General features: G+C 38.1%; 2 protein-coding genes across 2 annotated transcripts in view; one reads left to right on the top strand and one right to left on the bottom strand.

The window, feature by feature from the left end:
• The window catches only part of LOC134676393 (zinc finger protein OZF-like), a 64,314-nt gene that overhangs the window by 22,465 nt on the left and 15,532 nt on the right, over positions 1-26,317 (bottom strand). The gene's annotated exons all lie outside the window — the stretch shown is intronic.
• LOC134676365 (zinc finger protein 239-like) lies at positions 10,971-15,457 on the top strand. Its single transcript, XM_063534722.1, has 3 exons — positions 10,971-11,073; positions 13,519-13,611; positions 14,448-15,457. The coding sequence occupies exons 1-3, from the start codon at positions 10,971-10,973 to the stop codon at positions 15,398-15,400; spliced, it is 1,149 nt and encodes a 382-aa protein (XP_063390792.1). The 3' UTR covers positions 15,401-15,457.

Genomic DNA, 26,317 nt, shown 5'->3' with positions numbered 1-26,317 from the left:
AAATTTGAAATTTAGGAAAAACTGGCATAGAGCTGAAAAAAACGTGCGCAAAATTAAATTTTTCCAGGCCTGGGAAGATAGCAAATGACTCAACCTATCTGCCGTTTCAATTTGGCAAACGATGTACCACACACCCTGTATAAATAGATACTCAAAATACATACATAGAAAACAACCATGACCAGGGGTGCGAAGCTCCTGACTTCGGTCAAACTCGGCTCCGCTCGGCTCAGCATTGCTCCGAGCAATTATTAGGGTTGGCACCACTTGACTTCCTTTTGCGTGCACGACCACAGATAACCCTAGATAGCCGAAAGGGATAGTGCTATATATTAGAAAGGGATAGCACGATTCGACCCTGAACCGCTGTCAAACTTCGGTTTTGTAGGAAGTTTCCTTTCTGTACGGTAGTACTATTAATTATTCTGTGCCATGACTCAGGAACAAATATCTAAGAGTAAATTGACAAACATTTTCAGAAGCTTACCAGGTAAGCGCAGGGTCGGGACGGCATCTGAGCTGAGCCGAGAAGACCATGTTAGAAAATTCAGCTCAAAGTGAGCGTGGCACACTCTCCGCCTTTTGTAAATATAATCGGGCGCCAGTCCCTTCATCGAGCCCACCGCCTCCACCCACGCGGAAAATCTCGGTAGGTCCCTTTTTGGGTTGGGAAAGGAATGCAGCCGCACTCCGTTAGCACCTGAAAAACAAGTTATTGGCTCCTCTACACGATGGGCCAACGCCGGCCAATCCAAGGGACGCATTTATGCATTACAGGGAGCAAGTTTTTTTTTTATTTTTTTTATTATGAATGGGCTTACTCATGGCCACAGACTAGCCGAGGCGCAGACGTGGCCTACCATGTAGCGAGCTTGCCCAGAAGGTGCCTGTTCACTCTTGATTTGAAGGTTGCCGGGGGTGGGTTGCAAGTTATATTGCCATCTCATTCTACCGCATGGCTGCGTCCCTTGGAGTGGCCGGCGCTGGCCCATGGTGCAGAAGAAATAATAGTACTACAGAAAGGACACTTCCTATAAACCCGAAGTTTGACAGCGATTCAGGGTTGAATCATGCTATCCCTATCTAATATATGGCACTATCCCTTTCGGTTATTTAGGGTTGTCAAAATTCAAGTGATTATCTTAACTGTGGTCGTGCACACACAAGGAAGTCAAGTGGTGCCAACCCTAATAATTGCTCGTAGCAATGCTGAGCCGAACGGAGCCGAGTTTGACCGAAGTCAGGAGTGTCTCTCAACTGATTATGATGGCAGGGGTGCGAAACTCCTGACTTCGGCCAAACTCGGCTCCTCTTGTTGGTTGGCACCACTTGATTTCCTGCGTGCACGACCACAGATAAGATAATCACTTGAATTTTGACAACCCTAAATAGCCGAAAGGGATAGTGCCATGTATTAAAAAGGGATAGCATGATTCGACCCTGAACTGCTGTCAAACTTCGGTCCGGTACAGGCCTGTTAGCACTATTATTTTTCACGCCACTGTTCGGAAATGTGGCAATAGATGGTCTAAAACCAAGCTGGAAAGTAGGCAATAGCTGTAACACCTGAACCACCACTACTACAATGTTTCATTGTTATCATCATCTGTCATTGGTGACAGTTCGCTACAGCAATGAGTATCATTTAAAACAAAAAAAACAATAAAAGGTCTTTTTTTGCGCAACTTTTTCCATCAAAAATAAAATTAGGTTATTTATAGAACCAATTTCTTGTTAAAAAAAAAAGAAATGACAAAACCATTCACTTCATTTTTTTTTAACAATTATCCATTCAGTTCACGCTTAAGGCATTTTTGACTTTTGTAGACTGTTTGTGGTTTTTTTAGCAAAAACGCTTCTAATTTTCGAGTCGGTTTGAAGCAAATAACAGAAAAACGCCTCTTAAAAGTGGTAAAAAAAGCGGGATCTGAAAATACTTACTGAATTGGATAGTGTAAATTGTGTTTGACTAAAAAATATAAGAAACTCGTATCTACGCTCGCTATAAAAATGAGTTCTTCTAGTGAAGAAAATGATATTCTTACGCTGACGCACCTAGGTACCGAAATTCAAGAGACAGTACAGGCAGTGGCTAGTAATTTGCTACCAGAGAAATCGCGGGCTAGTAGGTACTTATAGTTATGCAAATGTTTTCTTATTTCCTCGCAGTAGTCGTGAAAAGCACTCACTCGTCCATCTTTTAGCGGTTTTCCGTCCTCTCCTACAATGTACTATAAATGTTTCCGCTCAATATTTTACTTACGAGAGTTGCTGCATCCCTGAACACAGCAAAATTTTTCCGATGCGGCCATTATCTTCGCCGCCGAGTTGGCCGTACAACTAAAAAAAAATAACAAGTCACGACAAGCCCGCTCCACACTCGTGCGCGAATCGTGGCGCGAAGCCGCGAATCGTGGCGCGAAGCCGCGAACGCGAGTCTGGAGTCGATTTCGCATATCAGCGAACTAGACTCCACACTCGCGTTCGCGGCTTCGCCCGCGATTCACGCGCATAGTCTGGAGGGCGCTATACAGAAATGTTTGTTTTGAAAATCAGGTTACCTAGTGAAAAGTCGAAAAGACAATTAACCTTTTCGCCGCCACGTCAATGAGGTAATGGCTTATGGGACATCAAGGGAGACTACCTTAAATATCATAGATAGGATATTTTGCTGAAAGAAGACATTATTTTAATTTAAAAAACAATTTAAACTGCATTCATGGATTTTTAAATAATTACATGGTTAAACCGGGAATCGAACCCGCTACATGAGAAAAAAAATCACCCTGTAGTTTTATCATACCGATTGAAAGGATTCATCATAAGGATTATTTTTTGCTAAATAACAGTGTCAGAAATAAAAGGAAGACCATAAATTTTAACATTTTTAATTCAAAATTAATCAATTTAATTTATCAAATGCTCAAAATAAGTCCCATTCTGTTGATTACAAAGTCGCACTCTATTCATTATTTTGCTGAATTTTACATCAAATGTTAAAATTCATGGTCCTCCTTTTATTTCTGACACTAGTGACACTATGTTATTCAGCAAAAAATAATCCTTATGATGAAGCCTTTCGATTGGTATGATAAAACTAATGGCTGATTTTTTTTCATGTAGCAGGTTTGATTCCCAGTTCAACCATGTAATTATTAAAAAATCTATAAATGCAGTTTAAATTGTTTTTTAAATTAAAATAATGTCTTCTTTCAGCAAAATATCCTATCTACGATCATAAAGGTACTTTCCCTTGATGTCTCATAGTTTTTGGACACCCTATATACCAGCGGTCGGCAACCTTTTAGCAGCCAAGGGCCTCATAGTAGTTAAGGAAGTTGATGCGGGCCGCTTGTTGCCGACTGCTGCTGTATACGATTGTTGTATGGGAGTTTTTAGTATTTCTTGTTATAGCCGCAACAGAAATACATCATCAGTGAAAATTCCAATTGTCTATCTATCACTGTTCATGGGATATATATAGCCTGGTGAAAGACAGACGGACAGTGGAGTCTTAGTGATATGGTCCCGTTTTTACCCTTTGGGTATAGAACCCTAAAAAATAATTGGCTTGCAGAAATTCTTGTAACACTGAAAACACAATTAAAACTACAATTCTACTTAATTATTTCAATTCAATTTAGTATCTTGCCCATTCTTTTCAATCAAAACTTTACATCTAGACCCATTTTCTGAAAATATGAAACTTTTTTACTTAGATAAAAACGAGAGTTTTGAAGTTAGAATTAATACAAAGTAATAAAAAATTATTCAGATCACCAAAACAAAAGATGTCACAAAAACAATAAAAAAGTTAAAATGGAAATGGTCAGGACATACAATTAGAGGCAAAGAAAAATGGTCGAAATCGATAATGAACTGGTTCACAGGCCATAAGAAAAGGAAAAGAGGTAGACCATTTAGAAGATGGGTGGACGACATCAAAGCCACAGCAGGAACCACATGGACGAGAGTTGCCAAGGATAGAGAGGAATGGAGAAGGTTGGAGGAGGCCTTTTGCCAATAAATGGCACACAGACAGAAAAAAACGCAAGAACTGTAGAAAATAATGCAATCTACTGTCTGAAATAAAGGATTATTACATTATTATTACAATAAAAAATTATTAACAGTAAAATTTCCTATGAATATTTCCACAGACCTTTCTAACCATTTGGAATCTTGCACATCTGCGGTAGAGATGATACTTACTGTGTTCAGGCAGCAGAACTATACGGTTGTCCGCAGTGTGCTCTTCGTCGGGCTCCGCTTTCACGCGCACAAACTCCGCAGGTACTCCCGCCATCAAAGCGGCACCCACTGAGATAGATAATTACATTACATTAACTAGATATCATTTAGATATGCAGCAACAGACGGGTATTCTGGCATACAAGCTTGACATTGTGTCAAATTTGACAAATTTCTTTTTAATACCGTGGATGCATGGACATTAAACATAACTGGATGGCGGACATTGGCCAAAAAGTGTGTCCACATGAGATAGTCAAGGTGGGCCGTTGTATCTCTTTCTAATTAGGGTGACCATACGTCTTATGTATGTGGGATATTAGGATAACATTGAAATATATAGTTTGACCAGGATCTTTTCTTAATCGTGCATAGTTATATTAGTAATAGAAATCATACTGTCTTTTCGCCTAAAAAGGGATGGATATAGTTTTTTCTCTTCTGTAAAGCGCTTCACACAACCTTAGGTACTTAATTTAGTTGTTCTAAATGGTGTGTTCACATTACGGCACCTATGCAATTAAAACTGCACGAGGCCATGCGCTTGGCGAGGAAGAGAACCCTATGGAAGAACCTGGTCTTCAACAGAAGGATATGATGTCACGATCCTCAGTATTGAGGGACCAAGTGAAGAAGAAAAGCTGTTACTAGCAGGCGTAGGTACTGGACCACGAACATGGTCGATCGTCAGGAAGGTGGTCCGCCGTAAAGTCTGTCAAGAACACAGGTATGAGTGAGAGAGATAGAGAGACAAATATGCTGACAGAACCAGAGGGTCTACTGTGAACCATGTTCGACGTGTTGCCTCTCTGTCACACTTACGTACGAATTTACAAGTGCGACAAAGACGCAACGGGGTCGGCTCTCAGGACAGTGGAGGAATTACATACAGTATTTGCCGCCTTAGGCCCCAAGCCCAACATAGCAAGCTCTAGCCGCCCCCCCCTTTCTCAGCACCCATCATATAGACTGCCGCCCAAAATATCTGGCCGCCCTAGGCCCGGGCCTACTCGGTCTTAGGGCAAATTCGTAACTGCCTGAGGGTCGCGTGGGTCCGCTACGCCCGCTTGCTATCGTTTTTAACTAGGACGCTTGTCACTGGACCATAGACATCGAAGTTTGCAAATTGCGAGCATCTTTCTCTGTTACTGTAATTACTCCTTTATAGGAGTAAAAGAGAAAGATGCCCGTAATTTGCGAACTTCGGTGTTCACAGTGCTAGGCCACCTGTGCGAAAAGAGAAGAGTCGTGAAATGTAAAGAAATTAGTGATGTGCCGTTCTTAGTAAATTTTCCAAAGAGGGTAAATTCCCAGTAACGTTTCTGGTATCGTCCCAAAAGTCAGTAAATTACGATAAAGTTCTATTTTTCTTTTATTATCAATGTGTTTATTATTATTATAACAATGCATAAATGTGTCTGTAATGTTTAAGGACTTCGGATTTCAATTTTGGCAATTATTTATTCTGTATTGGCTCTCATTTCACCAATTTAAACATGCCGAAATAAATACATACCTATTTATATAAACTTACTTAAGTACCTAATAAAAATTGTGTAACACTGATTCTCATCGTGCCGACATCATAGTCACCCTAATGAGTTTGACAATGTTGTCTTGTATTTTTATCGCAAAATGTAATAATTGTGGCTTCCTGGTGAAACAATATTCCACAATTAGAAATTCTTTCACTCCCACAACTTTTAACGCAACATTTATTCACCATTTTTAGGAAATTTTGCATTCACGTGTTTTGATAACATGTCATGACGATAGGGATACCAATTAACATTCAAAGTTTCTACAATGTCTACCACACCAAAATAAAAGGTTTTTTTTTGTTGTCCACATGCTTGGTTAAATCAGGTAATAATATTGACATCATACTTATTTACAAATTTCTTAAAAGATATCAGAACCTTACTCTGAATATAGCATTTAAATAATATAAGAAGTTATTTAATTTGAGTAGTATATTGATATAAATACTACCACAATGGTATATTTTTAATATTGGCAACACGTGCGAGTGAGACACCGCGACCCACCTTTGCTATCTCAAGTGGACCGTTTTCTCTAGTCTGGTACGAACGTCTTTCTGGCTCGGTGATTAAGTTCAATTTAGTATGGCAAAAAAAGTGACAATGCAGTCCATCTTATAAGTCCATGCGTGGATGCCAGCTTTTTAAGCTAAATATTATAAGCCCGCTCCACACCATGAAGTTATATTGTTTAAACTGGAGCGATTTGTCACTTTTTTTGCCACACTAATTTGAACCTTATCACCGAGACAGAAAGTTGTTCGTACCAGACTAGAGAAAACGGTCCACATGAGATAGAAAACCCGAGCCCTGTGTCTCACTCGCACATGTTGCCTATGTTAAAAAGATACCATTGTGGTAGAAATTATATCAATATACTACTGAAATTCATTATCTTCTTATAATATTTTAGTGCTATATTCCGATTACAGTTCTGATATCTTTTAAGTAATTTGTTAATTATTATGATGTTAATATTATTAACTGATTAAGCCAAGCATGTGTACAACAAAAAAAAACAGTAAATTGAATATGGTAGAAATTGTAGTAACTTTGAATATTAATTGGTATCCCCAACTTGATGACGTATTTTTCGTGTATTTACAAAATACGTACCTAAATGGCGCCGCTTAGCATTTATTCATAAAATATTTTAAAAAATGGTTAAAACATGTTGTGTGTGGGGTTGTAGAAGTGAAAGCTACGCTGATTGTGGATTATCTTTTACAGGTTGGTCACAATTATTCAATTTTACGATAAAAATACAAGAATACATTGTCAAACTCATTAGGGTGACCATGGTGTCGGTACGATTTAGATCGGTCTTACAGAATTATTATTACGTACTTAATGTAAAAATAAGTTTAGGTACCTAAATACTCTAAATAGTATACTAATAAATAAATAAAGATAACTATACTTATTTCGGCATGTTTAATTATTCGGTTCACGTTATGAGAGCTAATAATTGCCAAAAATTAAATCCAAAATCCTTAGACATTACAGACTCATATTTATACATAATATTTAATTACTGAAACGTTAATTCTAACTATTTATATATATGTAATCGATTCTATATAGGTTGAACACATATTTCCGTCCGTATACAACGGCGGCAAATTTGAAAATTTTGTTGCAATTACAGATCTACGATGACGCTTACGCTTAAAGAATAGCTAAAGTATGCAAAAGGGAAGTCATCACGTATATTAACACACCATGAGTATTATATTGATAGTGATAGGTATTTTGTTAAATTATGAAGAGCATAAATAGTGTAAGATGCCGGTTTACACGGTTAAATGTAAGTTTTTATTTCGTTGTGTGCTAATATTTTATCATTTTAGTCAATAATCAAGATAATTTCGTGTAAAAACATAAATTGTTACGCAACGCTAGGGCTTGACAAAATGACTAGTATCGACACAGAATAAATAATAGTACTACCGTACAGAAAGGAAGCTTCCTACAAAACCGAAGTTTGACAGCGGTTCAGGGTCGAATCATACTATCCCTTTCTAATATATGGCACTATCCCTTTCGGCTATTTAGGGTTGTCAAAATTTAAGTGATTATCTTATCTGTGGTCGTGCACGCAAAAGGAAGTCAAGTGGTGCCAACCCTAAAAATTGCTCGGAGCAATGCTGAGCCGAGCGGAGCCGAGTTAGGCCGAAGTCAGGAGTTTCGCACCCCTGGTATCGATAACCAGTCGGCATAGTAATAATAACTACAAAGTTATTTGCGAAACAAGTGTTAAAAGCAGGAATTAAATTCGCAATGAGTGGTGATTAATTAAAACACGACCGATGGCAGTGTTTTTGATCGATACGATTTGCGAATTACCTAGTTACCTAGTGCAACTACAACGTTTTACCCGACCCTGGATTTTTTTTTTTTAATTATGAATGGGCTTACTCATGGCCACAGACTAGCCGAGGCGTAGACGTGGCCTACGATGGAGCGAGCTCGCCCAGAAGGTGCCTGTTCACTCTTGATTTGAAGGTTGCCGGGTTATAAGATCACGGAAATATAGACGCCGGCAAGGAATTCCATTCCTTGGCAGTGCGCATAAGGAAAGTAGAAGCAAAGCGCTTCGTGCGAATTGGTGGAATATCTACCAAGTAAGGATGGATATCTGTCTCGCTCTCTCTTATAGCTGTGTCTTTGATGGACGTACGGCGGACCACCTTCCTCACAATCGACCATGATCGCATTGATCGGGATCCAATACGCTCATCCCATCTGTAATAGATTTTATAACGACTAAAAGCTTTTATAACGACTAAATTTAGTAAGGTTGTGTGAAGCGTTTTACAGAAGGGAAAATGACTATCCATCTCTTTTCTGGGGCAATTATACTAGCATAGGGAAAATACAGTATTATTCTCTCTGATTATGTGCGAATGAGAAAAGAACCTGGCCAAACTATATAATCCATCCTAAGCCTCCTCCACACGTGCGCGAATCGCGGCGCGAAGCCGCGAACGTAAGTGTGGCGTCGATTTTCGCAGACAGCGAAATCGACTCCACACTCGCGTTCGCGGCTTCGCCCGCGATTCACGCGCATAGTCTGGAGGGGGCTTTATGCTAATATCCCACATTCATGTGACTTATGGTCACCCTAATTAGAAAGAGATGCAGGGCTCAGGTTTAACCTCTCATGTGGACACACTTTTTGGCCAGTGTACACAATCCGGATTATTAATTCTAAATCCGTGCTCCACACTCGTGCGTGAATCGCGGCGCGAAGCCGCGAATTGGTTTTGTCCCATCTATGGCCGCGCTGGCGTCACATCCATGTCACATACATCTGTCAACTGGGATGCCAACTTAGTGGTTTTACCACTAAATTTAGGGGGAAATAAACCAGCTAGGGGTTTTTTTAGGGGCTATATATTTTTAGTTTTTTTTAGGGTAGAAAAAGGCGGCAAATTTGAAAAATGTAGGCGCGAAGGGATATCGTCTCATAGAAAATTTAAATTTCGCGCCTTTTTCTACTGACAAGATTTGCTTGACCATCTATAACGTTCATATGTATGTATAATCACAAAAATGTCGAACCGGTTGAAAATCATAATAATGTACTAAATTCTGGAAAATAATAGAACAGTTTTAGGGGTTTTTGAGTTGAGCTCTAGGGGTAAAAAAAAAATTGGAGTTGGCAACCCTGTCTGTCAAGTTTAGTGCAGCCCATCGACACCCCATACTTTGATAAATTATGAAAGCCCTTGTTACCAACATTGAGGCATAGAAATAATCTTATCGAATTAAAATGACTGCTGTTGCATTTTGGTGGCACATACCATACTTGCTTTTAACATAGACGTATTATACTTACTTTTCTTTAGGTTGGTATGATTGGTAGTAAAACGTCAAACGTCATTTGAATTGTCGTGAACGTGGAAATACGTGGTTATTTTTTATTGTAATTGGTAAAATAACTTTAGCTGTTATTTAAATGGGGGCCAAATCTTTAAGGAAATGTGAAGTTTGTAGTGGGTGTGTAAGAAGACTAACTACTGACGCATTTTTGGCCAAATTTCCAACTTGATCCGAACAGGTCGGTAAACTGATGTTTGTATGCAATATTTTCATTTTTTACTTTGAGTCGTTAACAGTTACTAATTTAATTAGTTTTAGTCGTGTACAATCCATGATTAAAACGAAAATATTTTGTGAATAAAGTATTTTTAAGTAAAAAACTAAGTAACCTATGACACGAATAGTGTACGACCAATTTTATCGATAATCTCTTTATTTCAGATGTCGATTATGGGCAAAGCTGAGGAAAAGGAAATGAGGATTTGGCGTATTTATTTACCTATTCAAAAGCTGAATGGAAACAAGTTCATTTGTGGAAATCATTCTCCATCCAGTGCCTTCAATAAAAAGGGACCAGATTAAAAAAGAATGCGCGCGAATTCAGCATATTGTAATATGCCTACTTGAATAATAAACTATGTTATTTTTATCATGTAAAATAAAATTGTTTATATGTATATAATGTTCTTTTATTTTATTAATAGGTAGTACAGTAGGTAAATACAGCAGCACGTATCGCACATTTATCGATATCGATAAACAGTAGGTACTGGAAGTGTCGAGCCCTAGCGTTGTTTTTTTTGTGTTGGTAGTATTGTGTGGTTTTTCTTTTTTTAACAATTATGGCCTGGATGCGAGATCTTTAAGCCTGTATTTGGTGTGTTGGGATATGTACGTTCATAATTCGGTTCGAGGATTGTTCGAGAGTGCCGACTCTTAAAACGTAGTGATTATATGCTCTTTGGTTTAGTGTATGCGTATATTGCGATTATTGCGTCCGTTTCATGATATTCTTTTGAGTTGTTTATTGTTATTTTTTTACATACAATAACTATAATTTCATATGGGTCAAGTCATTTCTTAATAATGACAAGTTTTTCGTAAAATAAAGAACCTGAAATATACGAGTTATATTATCTGCTTAACTAGAGACGGAGCGTCTTCTCGAGCAAAACATTGATCGAGTTAGCAGAAATTGATTACTGATTACTGAAAATGAAGAAGTTACCTACTAATTTGAGATACGGTGCCCAATAGTATTTTTCAGTGAGAATAGATTTAGTACGAAACTTGATATAAAAATATATATAAACAGCAAATCTTGGCGTTTATATCGTTAGTGGTTTCACTATAATGGAGGCAAGTGTCAGCGTGCCGCGTCAAGTAAAAGAGGAGCCAGAATGGCACAGCGCGGAAGACGAGGTGTCTCCGAGTGTAATACTGTTACCAGAACATAGTGAGTATTGACTATTGGTATTTTATTTGCATTTGCACGAAATATCATTTGATATTTACCACTTGCTTTTCGGTGAAGGAAAACATTGTGAGGAAACCTGCATCTGTGAAGAAATTCAAAGGTGTATGTGAAGTCCCCAATCCGCATTGGGCCAGCATGAGGACTATAGCCCAAGCTCTCTTGCGAGTGAGAGTCTCTGTGCCCAGCAGTGGGACTGATATAGGTTGAATTATTGTTATCATATATTATCCTCTAGCCGCCCAGAGACCTATAAAAAGGTCTCCTGTTCCATTCTAATTTGAACTTTGTGTTGACAAAATAAAATTTCATTTTGTTTGGCAAGGTTTGACGTATGGGCGGCTAGAGGTTATAATAGGGCATAGAGTTCAACTATTTTAGTTAGGCTTGACACAATGACTGCCAGCGCAAGCTACACAAATCGCCTACAAACACAGAACCCGCCTAGCAGGCGCTCTGGTGGATGTGTTAAAATAAGTATTTGTAAGTCTTGTGGTGTACATGCTTTTTAAGTAAGTTTTTTAGACTACACCCATAATCTTAAGGTTCCGTGACACAAGCCCGTTTTCCGGGCGGGGCGTGAGCGTTTTATATGTAAAAAAAAACGTGGATACATCTCTAATAAACATACCCCGGCCGGCGAGAGCAAAAATGCGTTGACAGCTTAATAGTGCGAGGACACACACTTTGGTCGATGTCGATAAAAACAACACGATGTACTGGACCACCGTTATGATATGCAGAAGTATTAATTATTGTTGTAAACAAAATTAAAACCAAGTGTTTGTATTTATTCAGTATTTTATGTAATTTTCGTAATATACAATTAGCATTTTTTCTAAATTTTCTGATTTTAAACTCCTTCGCCTTGCCGATAAAATCCATTTCATCCAACTAAAGGACCGTTCTAAATCTACTGTAGTAATCGGAGCAAAACGAAATAATTCATAGTGATTATGAATTTGTTCTGTATTAGGTAGTTCCACTTCTCTGCCAGATATCAATTTATTTAAATTGTTTAAAGTTAAAATGCCAACGTTCTTCTTCAACACATTCTGATACTTATTGTGAATAACTTTATAATAATAATAATTTTATGTTGATAGAAAATTGTTTTAGGGTTATTCTTAGAAACGCGTGGAGGTATCAAGTTGAAATAAATAACAAATACTAATGGCTCAGTTTAAAAAAATCATTGTGCTTAATTAAAAGTCGACTATTCTATCGACATCCATATGTCGATAGAATAGTCGATATTTAATTAAGCACTAGGAGCAGACGCATTTTTGCTCTCGCCGGCCGGGGTATGCTAATAAAGTATCTAATATTTCAATGATTCCATATTTGTATTTGGTAATTTTTTAGATAAGATAGATATTTGTAATTGTATTTTGTAATTTTTAGGGTTCCGTACCCAAAGGGTAAAATGGAACCCTATTACTAAGACTCTGCTGTCCGTCCGTCTGTCATCAGGCTGTATCTCACGAACCGTGATAGCTAGACAGTTTCACAGATGATGTATTTCTGTTGCCGCTATAACAACAAATACTAAAAAGTACGGAACCCTCAGTGGGCGAGTCCGATTCGCACTTGTCCGGTTTTTTTAGAAAGATAAGTTATTTTTATTTCTTGTATTATTTGACATGTAAAAGTGCCCCTATTTGTTGAAAGAAATGTTTGATCCACACTAACTAACATACACATATACACATACCTACTAACAGATCAAGTTAGGGCCCCCCCACATCTGGCGTCTTTCGAGCGTCGGCGTCTGTCGGCGTCGGTCCAGCGCTATGGAAAATGACGTCGCTGCGCAGTTGCGTCGACGCTGCGTCGACGTTGCGTCGACGTCGGCCATAGAATTGTAGACGCCGACGCTCGAAAGACGCCAGATGTGGGGGGCCCTTACAACTATGGTCCAAAATCAAGTGCCAATAAAATAGGATAATTCGCCAGTAACTAACTTTTAGTAACTGGCCGCCCTAAACTAAAAATGAATTCTATTCGCCTATGAACAAAATTTATTTTTGTATAAGGTTTCACTAACTGGCCACCTTATACTAAAATGAATTCTATTTAGAATAGAATTCATTTTTGGTTTGGGGTGGCCAGTTACTAAAAGTGGCCAAGTCTAGCTATCACGATTCGTGAGTATCAGCAGGCTGAATAGCCTGGTGATAGACGGATGGACGGACGGACAGCGGAGTCTTAGTAAAAGGGTCCCGTTTTACCCTTTGGGTGCGGAACCCTAAAAACGAATCGTTTAGTATTTGAGCAAGAATATAGGTGCGTTATATTTAATAAACAGTCATTTAAGCTCCGCATCGATTTTATGCAGATGCGAATTTTGAAAATAATGGGGAAGTTCCGCGGTTGCGGATGCGCCGGATATTCGCAACATCCCTGATGTGGACCGTTGCTTTACAGTGCGAGTGAAGGTGGAGGTGGAGTTTGAAGAGCCCCCGCCGGAGCCCCCGGGCTCCATGAGCGCCGCGCTGCAGCCCCCGCCGCCGCTTGCTGGTGAGTATGTTTTTGGTATGTAATGCCAGTGACAGATAAAAGGGCAATATACATGGTATAATAATATACTCCGCCTGGTACTCTCTTCAGACCACGTGACTGACACAAGCCTACGTCATCATGCGACAGCGCTATATAATAATATGCGATAGCGCTATATTAAGTGGCAATGTTATTGTGACGTAGGCTTGTGTCACTCTGGGAAGAGAAGACCATGTTTTATTAGACTATGGGCAACATACATTTAAGTTGTACACTACCACAGAATAAATAATAGTACTACCGTACTGAATGGAAACTTCCTATAAAACCGAAGTTTGACAGAAGTTCAGGGTTAAATCATGCAGTCCCTTTCTATTAATATATGGCACTATCCCTTTCGGCTATTTAGGGTTGTCAAAATTCAAGTCATTATCTTATCGTCGTCGTGTCGTGCACGCAAAGGGACGTCAAGTTGTGCCAACCCTAACATATTAACATATTTTATGTAGTTTAGTACTTAAAAAATAAACTATTTTTTTTTTAATGTTAGTTTAGTTTACTTATAGGTTTAATATTTTTTTCTTGTATTAGTTATTAGCGTTGTTTAACTTTGAACATTAAATAAAGATTTTCCTTGTCGAAGAATAAGAATTGATAGATATTAATATTCATAAACGTTTACTAAAGTTGACAAGCCAATAATAATCATTTGTCCCTTTCCGACGTATTAGTATGATGGAAAGGGACAAGCGATTATTATCGGCTTGTCAAATTTAGTAAACGTTTATGAATAAGGGGGTAAGTCTTCGTTTCTGTCGTGTGTTTATTTTAACATAAACTATGTTTGGTTTCAGCTTTAAGTGACACGTTAACGACGCAGAATCCGCAACACCTACCCGCTTTCCTCGCCTCCATGCCGTGTCCTCCTCTCGTGCCGCTTAGCAAGCCCCGCTCCGCGCCGCAACCACAAGCGGGCCACACCGGAGCGACGGATAAACAACACACGGGCGACACAAATAATTACGTCTGTGACGCATGCGGGAAAACGTATCAACAGAAATACCTACTAATCCGACATCTTCAACTGCACCTCAAATCTAAAATAGATATAAAAATAAATAGAAAAAAATACGACTGCGGTACTTGTGGACTACAATTCTTAAACGAATCCGAACTACAGAGGCATAAGTTAAGCGAGGGTCACACTGGACTCAGGAAATACCCGTGCGACGTCTGCAAAAGAGAATTTTCATGCGCAAACGCCTTAAACTTACATAAAATGATCCATAGCGGAGAGAAACCTTTCCCCTGCGGAATATGCGAAAAGCGGTTCAGACAACAGAATGAATTGGACAAACATGTTATGAGAATGCATACTAATGACCGGCCGTATAAGTGTGAAGCGTGTGAAAAGCTATTTAAAACTGTAGCTGATTTACGTCTACATATAAAGTTTCACACTGGCGAGAAACCATTTGCATGCGATATATGTCAAAAAAGATTTTATGCTTCCGACTCTATGACTAATCATAGACGGCTCCACACTGGAGAGAAGCCATACAAATGTGAAACTTGTGGAATGCAGTTCACGAATAAAAGCGGTTTAACCACACACATACGAACCCACACCGGTGAAAAACCATACTCATGCGATGTATGTGGAAGAAAGTTTTCACAAAGAAATATATTAGTGACTCATAGAAGAACTCATACTGGTGAAAAATTTTCATGTGATGTATGTGATAAACAGTTTACACGTACTTCTAAATTGAAGGTACATAAACAGAAACATGTGAACGAAAACTAGAATATATGTTCACTATTATTATTCGTTTTTTTAGCATTAGATATAAAGCCCGCTCCACACTCGTGCGCGAATCGCGGCGCGAAGCCGCGAACGCGAGTCTGGAGTCGATTTCGCATATCAGCGAACTAGACTCCACACTCGCGTTCGCGGCTTCGCCCGCGATTCACGCGCATAGTCTGGAGGGGGCTTAAGGTAAACAATCTTGATGTGTCTTTTAATTGAAAAACACGTATATAAGTCACATAAAATATGTAACAATTATGAATCTAATACGATCATTTATATTCTTCTGCTTTCATAAGTAATAGTTACTGATTATTTAAAAGCGTTTTTCAATTAATAGACTTGTCAAGATCGCTTAACTTCTTTCTAATGCTAAAAAAAACGAAGTATACATTTTTTTTTGCTTTACCTGCAAATAAATCACTTAATAAATTGTGTGCGTGTGTGTGTGTGTGTTGTTGTTGTAAAGGCGCGTCTCGATATTGCGCGGCGGCCGCGCGAGCAATGTTCGACCGCGGCAAACCTGTATTTTGGCTCGCGAGCCAATTTCGGCACCATCTTGAACTTATGCGCGGCGGCCGCGCGCGGCAGGCGATCCGACGTTCGACCACATTATATCACAAAAATTAATTATTCGGAACGAAGTATAGCCAAATAGAAAAATGATCTGTTGCGATAATAACTACATTTACTGTTCCATAGAAACTGTTTAGTGCCATATAATTCAATTAAAGTACGACACTTTTCATTATCCATGTATGCGGCCGCGCGAGCCAACTGAAATATATACACACCCGTCCCAACTGCGTGCGAACATTCCTTTGCCGCGCGTCGAAACACCGACAGTGAATGGTTGTATGCGCGGCGCGGGGCTCGCGCGCCAATGATCGATAGCTTCCCGCGCAATATGGAGACGGGCCTTAAGATCAAATAAAATGTACGAGTCCATCTGAGATAACTTTTTTGAATTATCAACTTGGCAAGCGAGGAGCGATTGTATGTGATCAGGAACGTCAAATATCAAAATGTGACGTTAACCTCCTAAGGCCCGGCAATAAAATTATTTGTTTGTTGGGTTTTTCATTAAACCCAAAATTTGCCACTGAAGTTTGAACCTATAGTACAGGGAATAGAGTTGATTTTTATACGTTTGAAAATTTAGCGAAACAAAAGAAATGCAACTCTGTTCCAATTGAATATGGTTTAAATTTCATCGAACTGAAGAAATACTATAAGTAGGACCGTGGGCCTTAGGAGGTTAAGGGGCTGTCAACACCCGATGTACCTTCTTGGTACTTTAAGCAGCTTTTTAAGAAATACTCTTGGTTTTTAGTAAAGCAAAAAATATATAAAAAATATAGTAAAAAGTAAAAAAGTGGCAGTGAATTATCTGGTATATTTTTTTATCTTTTGCTTAATAATTATGAAGCCGTTTGTTTTTATTAGTAATATGTACATAATATGTATAGTATAAAATAAAATATAATCTTATTAAAATATATGAGATTGTATGAGTTATTTCATTTTTATTGCAATCTACTTTGAAAATATTTGAACAACACAATTTGACAATTTTTACTCGCCCCTTTTCCACAATGCCGTATGATCTTCCATTTTCAACTTGTTCTATGTTTCTAGAAATATCATCTTACGAATAAGTTAAAACAATTAACTGGATTTTATCACAGAAGAAATAATAGTACTACCGTACAGAAAGGACACTTCCTACAAACCCGAAGTTTGACAGCGGTTCAGGGTCGAATCATGCTATCCCTTTCTAATATATGGCACTATCCCTTTCGGCTATTTGGGGTTGTCAAAAATCAAGTGATTATCTTATCGGTCGTGCACGCAAAAGGAAGTCAAGTGGTGCCAACCCTAATAATTGCTCGGAGCAATGCTGAGCCGAGCAGTGCCGAGTTCGACCGAAGTCAGGAGTTTCTCCCCACTGATTTTATCTTGGGAAGTCAAGAAGTCTCTCCAATCTAACAGAGGATTTCTATGGGAGACAAATATCTGTGAAAAACCGGACAAGTGCGAGTCGGACTCGCCCACCGAGGGTTCCGTACTTTTTAGTATTTGTTGTCATAGCGGCAACAGAAATACATCATCTGTGACAATGTCAACTGTCTAGCTAATTATCACGGTTCGTGAGATACAGCCTGGTGACAGACGAACGGACGGGCAGCGGAGTCTTAGTAATAGGGTCCCGTTTTACCCTTTGGGTACGGAACCCTAAAAACTATGATTTTGAGGCACTGGTCCCACTGCGAGCTAGTAAGCTATGAACTATCGGCTATAAACACGAACAAAAGATAAGCACTCCCGTGTAAATAAAAGAGACACGGCGATATTTATAGTTACTCGCCCAGCGGTGAGCTATATAGGCTATATCGCGGTGGGACCAGTGCCTGAGAAACACCTCATAAATTATCTCAGAAGACGCTGTCCAAAAGTGTTATAAAAGGTGAGAACATGATATAAATTAAAGGCGAAAACTTGAATTCGCTCTTTTATTTTAAATAACGATTGTTTTTTTTCTGACAAGTTTTCGTTAGTAAATACCATTTATTTACAAACTAGATATATACAGTGGTATTATGTATTACTAAATGAAATTAATAACTAGCTTAAATCTATAAAATGGGCCCTTGAGGCATTGTACCAAGGATGGCGGTATTTTTGTTTTTAATTTTTATAAAATGCACTGCTTAAAAATTACAAAGTATAATGAACATACATGGTTGGATCCTATAGATGTGCTATACGCGTGCCTCCGTGAGGGACAAAACATACGCAATGCGACACTATGATTGGTCGAATTTGTTGCCCACTATAATCCATACTAAATTTACGGTGGGGAATAAAAAAAAGTGTAAGACTGTGACAAGGACAAACAAGCATTATACTTTACAGTACATATGGTGCTACTTTACCGCCCTATAGTTCGTTTTTTTTAGCATTAGAAAGAACTCCGCAGAAGCAAGCGTGCAGTTTTTATCAGGCTCGTTAATTGTTAATAATTATTGAATTATCTAATGTGGCATGGTCAATACATATAATTTACTTCAAATTGTTACCGCTAAAAGTGCCAGATTTAGAACCACAAGCGAACTTCTGCGAAGTTCTTTCTAATGCTAAAAAAAACGGACTATAGTGCGGTAATTAGCACAATACGTGCCCAAGTCGAAAATTTAAAGGGCCATATGTACCTACTGTAAAACGTACAATACACGTGCGAAAAGGTAATTGGCAACTCGTGTCGATTTAATACACTCCGAAGGGAAGTCGTGTTTCAATTGTTGCGAATTTCCTACTTTTCGCACGTGTATCGTAATGTACCATTACGTAATCGTGCGCTACAGGTGGGCTAGCTTATACACATTCCTTTAGTTTATCCGTCAACAATGAATTCTTTTCTCATGTTTCTTCAAATATTTCAACACTGCAAACTGTTTCTTGCATACCTCGCAGGAGAATAGCATTTTGCTCCCATGCATGCGCCTATGGTTCGCCAAACTATTCACGTCCCAAAATTCTTTTTTACAAAAATCGCAGTTATTCTTTTTTGCACCCACGTGGATTCTTCTATGCTTACCTAAATCACTTGAAGTCCTAAACTGTCTCTCACAATCGTCACACTGAAAGGGTTTCTCATTTGTATGAATTCGTTTATGTCTGTTCAAAACACTTAGCTGTGCAAACTGTTTTTTGCATACTTCGCACGCGTACGGTTTCTCACCAGTGTGGGTTCGCCTATGCCGCGCTATGTCGCTGGAATCTCGAAATTGTTTCTCGCATATTTCGCACCAAAATGCCTTATTTCCTGTATGTTGTTTTGGTTTGATTTCCGAATATGTATAGTTTTCTATAGGTATACATTCAGTGGCGGCTTTTTTTATGTGCTGAATTAAATCATGTTTTTGTTGGAATGTTTTGCCACAGGTGTCACAGTTGTAGTCTTCGTCGTTGTCGCCGCCCGTGTGAGTCTCTTCTGTGTCCCGTTTGGTCTGCTGCGTGACTGACGACGGGTCTGAATCTGTAACCACACGATTTTATGTTGTTTGTAAATTAATAACATTTTTTTTTGGTAATAAAAATGTGATCATTTTAATTATTCTATTATAAGCTTTTATTTAACTTGCAATATTTGTATGTAGAGTTAGATCAAGAAAAGTCTGCAACAATTTTGATAGCACACGCAGTGCAAGTGTTATTTTAAACGTAACATCTATGTAATTATGACGTATAAATGACACTTGCACTGCGTATGCCATCAAAATCTTTGCAGACTTCTTGGTCTAATTTTTTATTTACTTATTTATTTCAAACATCAAACATCAACATTTATTCAGCAAATAGGCCACAAGGGCACTTTTACACGTCAACATTGAATTTACATAAAAGCAAAAATAATAACAGCAACAATTTTATAAAATAAAACTAACAATTCAATCTAACGTATTACAATTACTAAGAGATGTATATGGTCTCTTAATGTCGAATTACATACAAAATACAGATAAAAAAACACACACAAAAAAAATCTATAATATTTAGAGGTGTAAATGTCTCTAGGTGTCAGAACTATAAGATTATATAGTTTATCAAGTTATCCTTAGAGATGTATAAGGTCTCCAAGAGTCAATATCCTGTATAATTAATACATTCATTAAAAGAAAAGAAACATACGAGAACAGAATGAGGCGTCTCACTGTAATTAATTAATTTAATTTTCTTCTAATTCTATGTATGTTTGGATTTTCAATAAATCAATCAAATAATGGGCAGGCCACATTGCGCGCAGAGAAGATGGCCGATGGGGTCGAAAAGTGCTCGAGTGGAGACCACGGACTAGCAAACGCAGCGTAGGACGTCCACCCACAAGATGGACGGACGACCTTGTTAAAGCCGCCGGAAGACGCTGGATGCGGGTGGCTTCCAACCGGTACGAATGGAGGTCCAAGGGGAGGCCTATGTTCAGCAGTGGACGTCTTATGGCTGAGATGATGATGATGATGAATCAAATCATTTAACTGATCACCAGATATAGTAAAATTTTACATCAAAAAAATAATTTTTACCACCAAAAATAATAAATGATCACCAAAATTATAACTCCATTTTAATGTGAAATGATTACCAATTTTTTTACACTTTGCTATAGGATAGCAAGAAAAGAGAATGACAGCAAACTAATCATTATCAACCCAAAACTATAGTTCGTTTTTTTAGCATTAGAAATTAGGTAAACAATCTTTATGTGTCTTTTAATTGAAAAACACATTTTAAAAATAAGTTACGGCAAATATGTAACAATTATGAATCTAATACGATCATTTATATTATTCTGCTTTCATAAGTAATAGTTATTGATTTTTTAAAAGCGTCTTTTAATTAAAAGATGTGCCAAGATCGCTTACTTTCTTTCAAGTTCTTTCTAATGCTAAAAAAACGAACTATAGTAAATTATTACCAAATTACAAACTCCATTTTAATGTGAAATGATAACCACATTTTTACATCTTGCTATCCTATTAAAGAAAATGACACCAAAATAGTAAGTTAATCCAAAAATAGTAAATGTTCACCAAAATTAGATTAGAACTCCATTTTAGTGTGAAATTATAACTAAAATTATTAAAATCTTGCTATCCTATTAAAGCAAATGACACCAAAATAATCATTGTAAGCCCAAAAATAGTTGACCACCAAAATTTTAACCACATTTTAATTTAAAATTCGTCGGTCTGAGTGGACCCCAAGGGGACCTGCAGGACTCTCAGCTCTGGGTTGCCTTCATTGGCCGTCCAAAGAGGAGTCGCTAGAGCTATATGCTACAGGGGTAGAAGTGAAAGATGCATAAGACGCGAGTTGGCACAGTGGCTGGTAACGACAATTAAACAATTAACAATATAAATTAATTTTGAAGTATTTAATAAAATAAATTGATTTGTTCTCTAAGTTATCACTAGTAGTGTTAAGGATCTCACCGTCGTAAGCTAGCCCTGAGGCTAGAGCCCCGTCACGCGCAGGGCTATGCGGGTCCGCACGGGCATGCTCTGTTACCAAACTTGTCACTAACATAGTGTTAACTTACCATCGTAAACTAGCCCTGACGCTAGAGCTCCGTCACGCGTAGGGCTCCGCGTGTCGCTGCACGGACATGCTCTCTGTTCCACCAAAGTCTCTTCCACCTTTATTTCTAATACTGTAAAACAAAAACAAAATGTATGATCTCTAATCAGTCAGATCTCTAATCAGAGGGTATAGTATTTTTCAAAAATTATGGGTACTCAGACAATTTATAACCCTAAAAAGCTAATCTCGCAAAATTGTATTGAGATGACATCTGTCAGCAGACAAGTGAGTGAGGTAAGTAACACCAGGGGCGAGGTGATCAAAATAAAAGTGAATCAAGGTAATTGTGATCACCTCGCCTTACTTCTGCGCCGCTCTACTATTCCTTATATCTCGGCCAGACTATGCTCTTCACGCTGCTGCTTTTTTGTCTGCTCCGGTCACACACTGCTCACTCGCGCGATTAATCGCGACGCTTCTTGCTGGTCCTTTCACGCCAATAAACCGACAAAATAGGGAGCGGTGGGCATGATGAGCGGCATGGCTAGTAGCGTGGCTACACTGCGTCTCTGCCTACTTCCCATGCCACTCGTCGAGTATGTGAACGGGGTATTATAAAATATTTGACAACCGATCTGGCGTAGTGGGTAGTGCCTATGAAGCCGATGATCCCGGGTTCGAATCCTGCGGGCGCAGCACGGTCTCATTTTTATCGCCTATCACTATGCGCATCCCTTTCGCACTTACTTACGTGTTAGAACGTGACAGGCATGGTGACAAGGGATAAAAACGCGACCGTGCTACGCCACCTGGTAAGGGCATTTATTTGTATGATGATACAGATATTAATTCCTGAGTCATGGTTGTTTTCTATGTATTTAAATATTATATATATCGTTGTCTAAGTACCCACAACACAAGCCTACTTGAGCTTACCGTGGGGATTAATCAATTTGTGTAAAAATGCCTTATAATAAAAAAAATACAGAAAACATACTGTGTTCCCCTCCACTGTGCCACTCAGATTCCTTCACTCGCTGCGACGCGCTGCCATTGCTTGTCTCCATTGAAGCGCCAATGCAGACAATCCCACTCCGACAAGTCAAGTTCCCAGCGTATACTTCTACAAAAAGTACCTGTGAGTTCCTATAATTGGCTTTCTGTATCCACTATAATTTCTATGGTATTGTCATAGCTGTTGGATCTCCAAATAAATAAAATAAAATAAAAACTAAATTCAACCATACTATTATTTATTCTATGATTCAACCGAACTTTCTCGTCTGCCAGTCAAAAGTCTATACTATACATTGGCAGAATCCACCTGGCTAAACTTAGCGAGGAGTAAAAGTAATGACGAGAAGAAGATACTGAGAATTGGGTAGGTAAAATTTTTTGAAGATAGGCAAATTATATTTTTTCCCGATAGTATTCATTATAGCGATCACGGAAATGCAGCTCTTTTATTTTTATATCATTTTATTGATTAAATATAATTTTTTTAATTATCGATAAGACGTTTCTGAGGTGAAATGGCAGATTCGAGTAATTAATTCCTTTGTGCGTAGTAAATGGGACGAGATAGAAAAAAAATCGATGTCAACTGTCAGTGTCATTCTTGGAAAATAACTTGCAAATAATTGGAAAATAATGGTCGGACGAAACATTTGTGATTTCTTGTAATTGGATGTCGGTGTGATTTCAAGAATAAGTATTTTTAACGTCCCTAGCACGATCAACACGGATATTTTGATAATGATAACGATTGCTTTCGACTACTTGGCACTGCTTCTTGGAGATCATTTTCATTAACGCCTCCACCACGACTCTTGGACTGCTACACGAGTCATTTTGGATCTCAGTATCAACACAATAGATGGAGACGATCCCGGAAACGTTCGAATGGAAATAGAATATTACAGAGATGAACTCAAAGTGCGTCGTACCGTCTTGTAGGAAGTACAGACGTTACTTTCCAAATTCAGCGTATTTGAGCACACCAAAGTCTTTAACAGCGATTCGGTGCCAAGCTTTGAAGTAATATTGGCCAAAATGGTAACTTATACGTTTGTGAGGACTACATAAACGTGATTGTTGTATTATACATACATAATGATTAAGATTGTAATAGTCTTATAACTAGGTCGTTATTGGCTATTATATATGGGCTCGGCAAGGTGTTCACAATATCTGAACACGCACGCCCTGATAATAGAGGCGTGTTCAGATATTTATGAGCACCCTAGCTGCACCAATATATCTGATGGCGACTGTACTTTAGAAAACTTATAATATAAATCCAAAATAATATAATATAAATCCAGTAAATTTCGTTTCGTTTTATTTTATAAATCCACAAATTATTATCCTTAAGCATTAACATTACAACAGTATATAGAATCACGCTGTGTGGCGTGCCCTTGAAGAGAGTTGAGAGGTTCAAATATGGTCAATATGGATAAGTATGTCTGTAGGGTAAATGTGCTTCACGTTGGGGCCTGTTTACATATTGATTAGTGTTTATTGCGGGTTTAATACATTTGCCACTATACACAAGTAGCAAGTGTATCAACTCGCAAAAATACTACATTTTTGCTTCCATTGAGGTATACATAGTAAGCACTATTCTCAAATTATGTGAGGAAATAAAACAAATTCAATTTAGTAAAGCGTATTTAATAGGGGTAAAGTGACGCGAATACAATTAAAAAAACAACGCATATTCTTAGTTTATATTAAATGTAGATGGCTTTTTAGTTTTCACTTGGTCACAGAAATACGCTAAAAACCACTTTCAGAGTAGGTGTTTCTTGCATTTTGGCTGTCCTTCTTGTGTCCTTCCACAGCATGAGCATGTCGTAAGTCCTGTTGTATTTGTCCCAGGACTTAGCAGGAAGCTAGTTATTCATTATAATCATTATTAAGTTTGCTTCTGCTTTCAAATGAGGCGGTGCATGCCGTCTATTCCAGGTCGTTTTCGTCACTTGAACTCATTTTGTTTATTACGAGTATTAAAATAACAAGCGGTAACTTATTGAGTATTGCACAACGAATAAACTTTGCCGCCTTTTATTTGCATATTTTTTAAAATTATATTACCACAGATACAAAGCATACGGTACGCGCATGCGTCAATCCGCGCGCACCGCGCAGCGCCCTTTCGCGGTGCTAAAGCGGTATCCAGACGGGACTGATCAAATCGGTCGATTTGATCAGAAATGAAATTGGCGTCAATCTCCAATTTTAGATTTATGGTGATATTAGACCCATTTAAATTGAAAAAATGCCCCATAACGAAAATACTAGCCTTACAAATTGGTGTTCTTGTGTCCGCACCTCATTTTATTGGTCATTATCGGCGGTTGAATTCGGCGAGCCAAATTGGCGTTTGCGTCCGTACGTCCCGATTCGATCGGGCAATTTAATCAGATTGGCGAAAAATTGACTAATCTGGATACGCCTTAAGCAACATCGAGTTCACGATAATTTGACATACATGTATGTATGACATGTATAATAATAATAGATTTTTAGCATAAGTTGCATTTCATAAAACTTAACCCAAATCATTTGTACATTTTCAAGTCAAAGATAAAGACATGTTGGTTTTAAAATTTTAATAAGTATAGACCATAACATTGTCATGATCTTGTAACATTGTTAAAATAAGAGAGTCTCCCATTTTCATTTTATTGCATTTTTTATAAAATGTCTTTAGATTCTCGGGATATCTTGGTCCTAATTCGATTGCTCTTTTTTATGGAAATAATTATATCCTTCAGATTCACAGGATGCTCGAGGCTTAGCCGAATAACACTGCAAGGAAGTATGTCATGGCTCAATGGTTCTAATTAGCCCTCAGTATAATACCGCCAATGAATGTTTACATCCACCTGAAAATAAGAACAACATTCATAAAATGAGGATAACCACACAAAACTAACAGATGGTTGAAATTGTTAGAAAAAATTAGACCGATTTCTTGTTTACGAACTTAACAGCTCATGGCAATTTAATAATAAAAATCAAAACACAAGTGAAGAAAGTTTTATGTACCTATGTATTTCACGGATACGTACTCCTGTAGGGCCATTGCTCCTCTAATTCAACGGCATTGTGCTTATCACTGTTATGATAAAAATTTCAAACTTGTAGAATCTGCTCGCAATCTCGTATGAACTCGCTTATTTTTCTTGCAAAACTGTCCAAGGGTCAGCGTAGGGGCCGTCGTGTAGGGGTGGGGAAGAAAACGTTGTCCAATAATTATGCAGTGCCAAGTTATCGAAAGTAAATTCAATATTTGTCCAAATACGCGCAGATGTCGTGGGGAATCAGAAGTCCGTGGGTCGTGCTGAGGTCGTCGAAAATCTCAATGATAACATTAATAGCAATTCGCAAGGTAACATGAGGCTTGTCCGTTATTTTTCGGGAATGAGAGCTAAGTGACACTGACAGTTGACATCGTTTTTTTTTCTATCTCGTCCCATTTACTACGTGCAAAAGAATTACTTGGATCTGCCATTCCATCTCACAAACGTCATACCGATCATTTAAAAAATTATATTTAATCAATAAAATGAAATAAAAATAAAAGAGCTGCATTTCCGTGATCGCTATAATAAATACTATCGGAAAAAAATATAATTTGCCTATCTTCAAAAAACTTTACCTACCCAATTGTGATATAAAATGTAATTAATTAAGGCAAATGAATGTATACAAATAGAGCTTTTTTTTTTTCGTCCATCTGGACAGGTTAAAGCTCTAAACCATACTGCCTAAGGCCTGAGTTACACTTGTAAGTTTTACTTACGTAAGTAGGGACACGGCTAT

Source organism: Cydia fagiglandana, chromosome 24 (genome assembly GCF_963556715.1).
Source record: "Cydia fagiglandana chromosome 24, ilCydFagi1.1, whole genome shotgun sequence".
Taxonomy (NCBI): domain Eukaryota; kingdom Metazoa; phylum Arthropoda; class Insecta; order Lepidoptera; family Tortricidae; genus Cydia; species Cydia fagiglandana.
The sequence above is the reverse complement of the archived record's forward strand: the minus strand, read 5'-3'. Positions and strand labels throughout refer to the sequence as shown.

Bases quoted from the DNA above. Each gene is read 5' to 3' on its own strand.
- LOC134676365 (XM_063534722.1), top strand. From the start codon at position 10,971: ATGGAGGCAAGTGTCAGCGTGCCGCGTCAAGTAAAAGAGGAGCCAGAA. The intron at 11,074-13,518 runs GTGAGTATTGAC...GTTGCTTTACAG, and splicing joins AATACTGTTACCAGAACATA to TGCGAGTGAAGGTGGAGGTG. The intron at 13,612-14,447 runs GTGAGTATGTTT...GTTTGGTTTCAG, and splicing joins GCCCCCGCCGCCGCTTGCTG to CTTTAAGTGACACGTTAACG.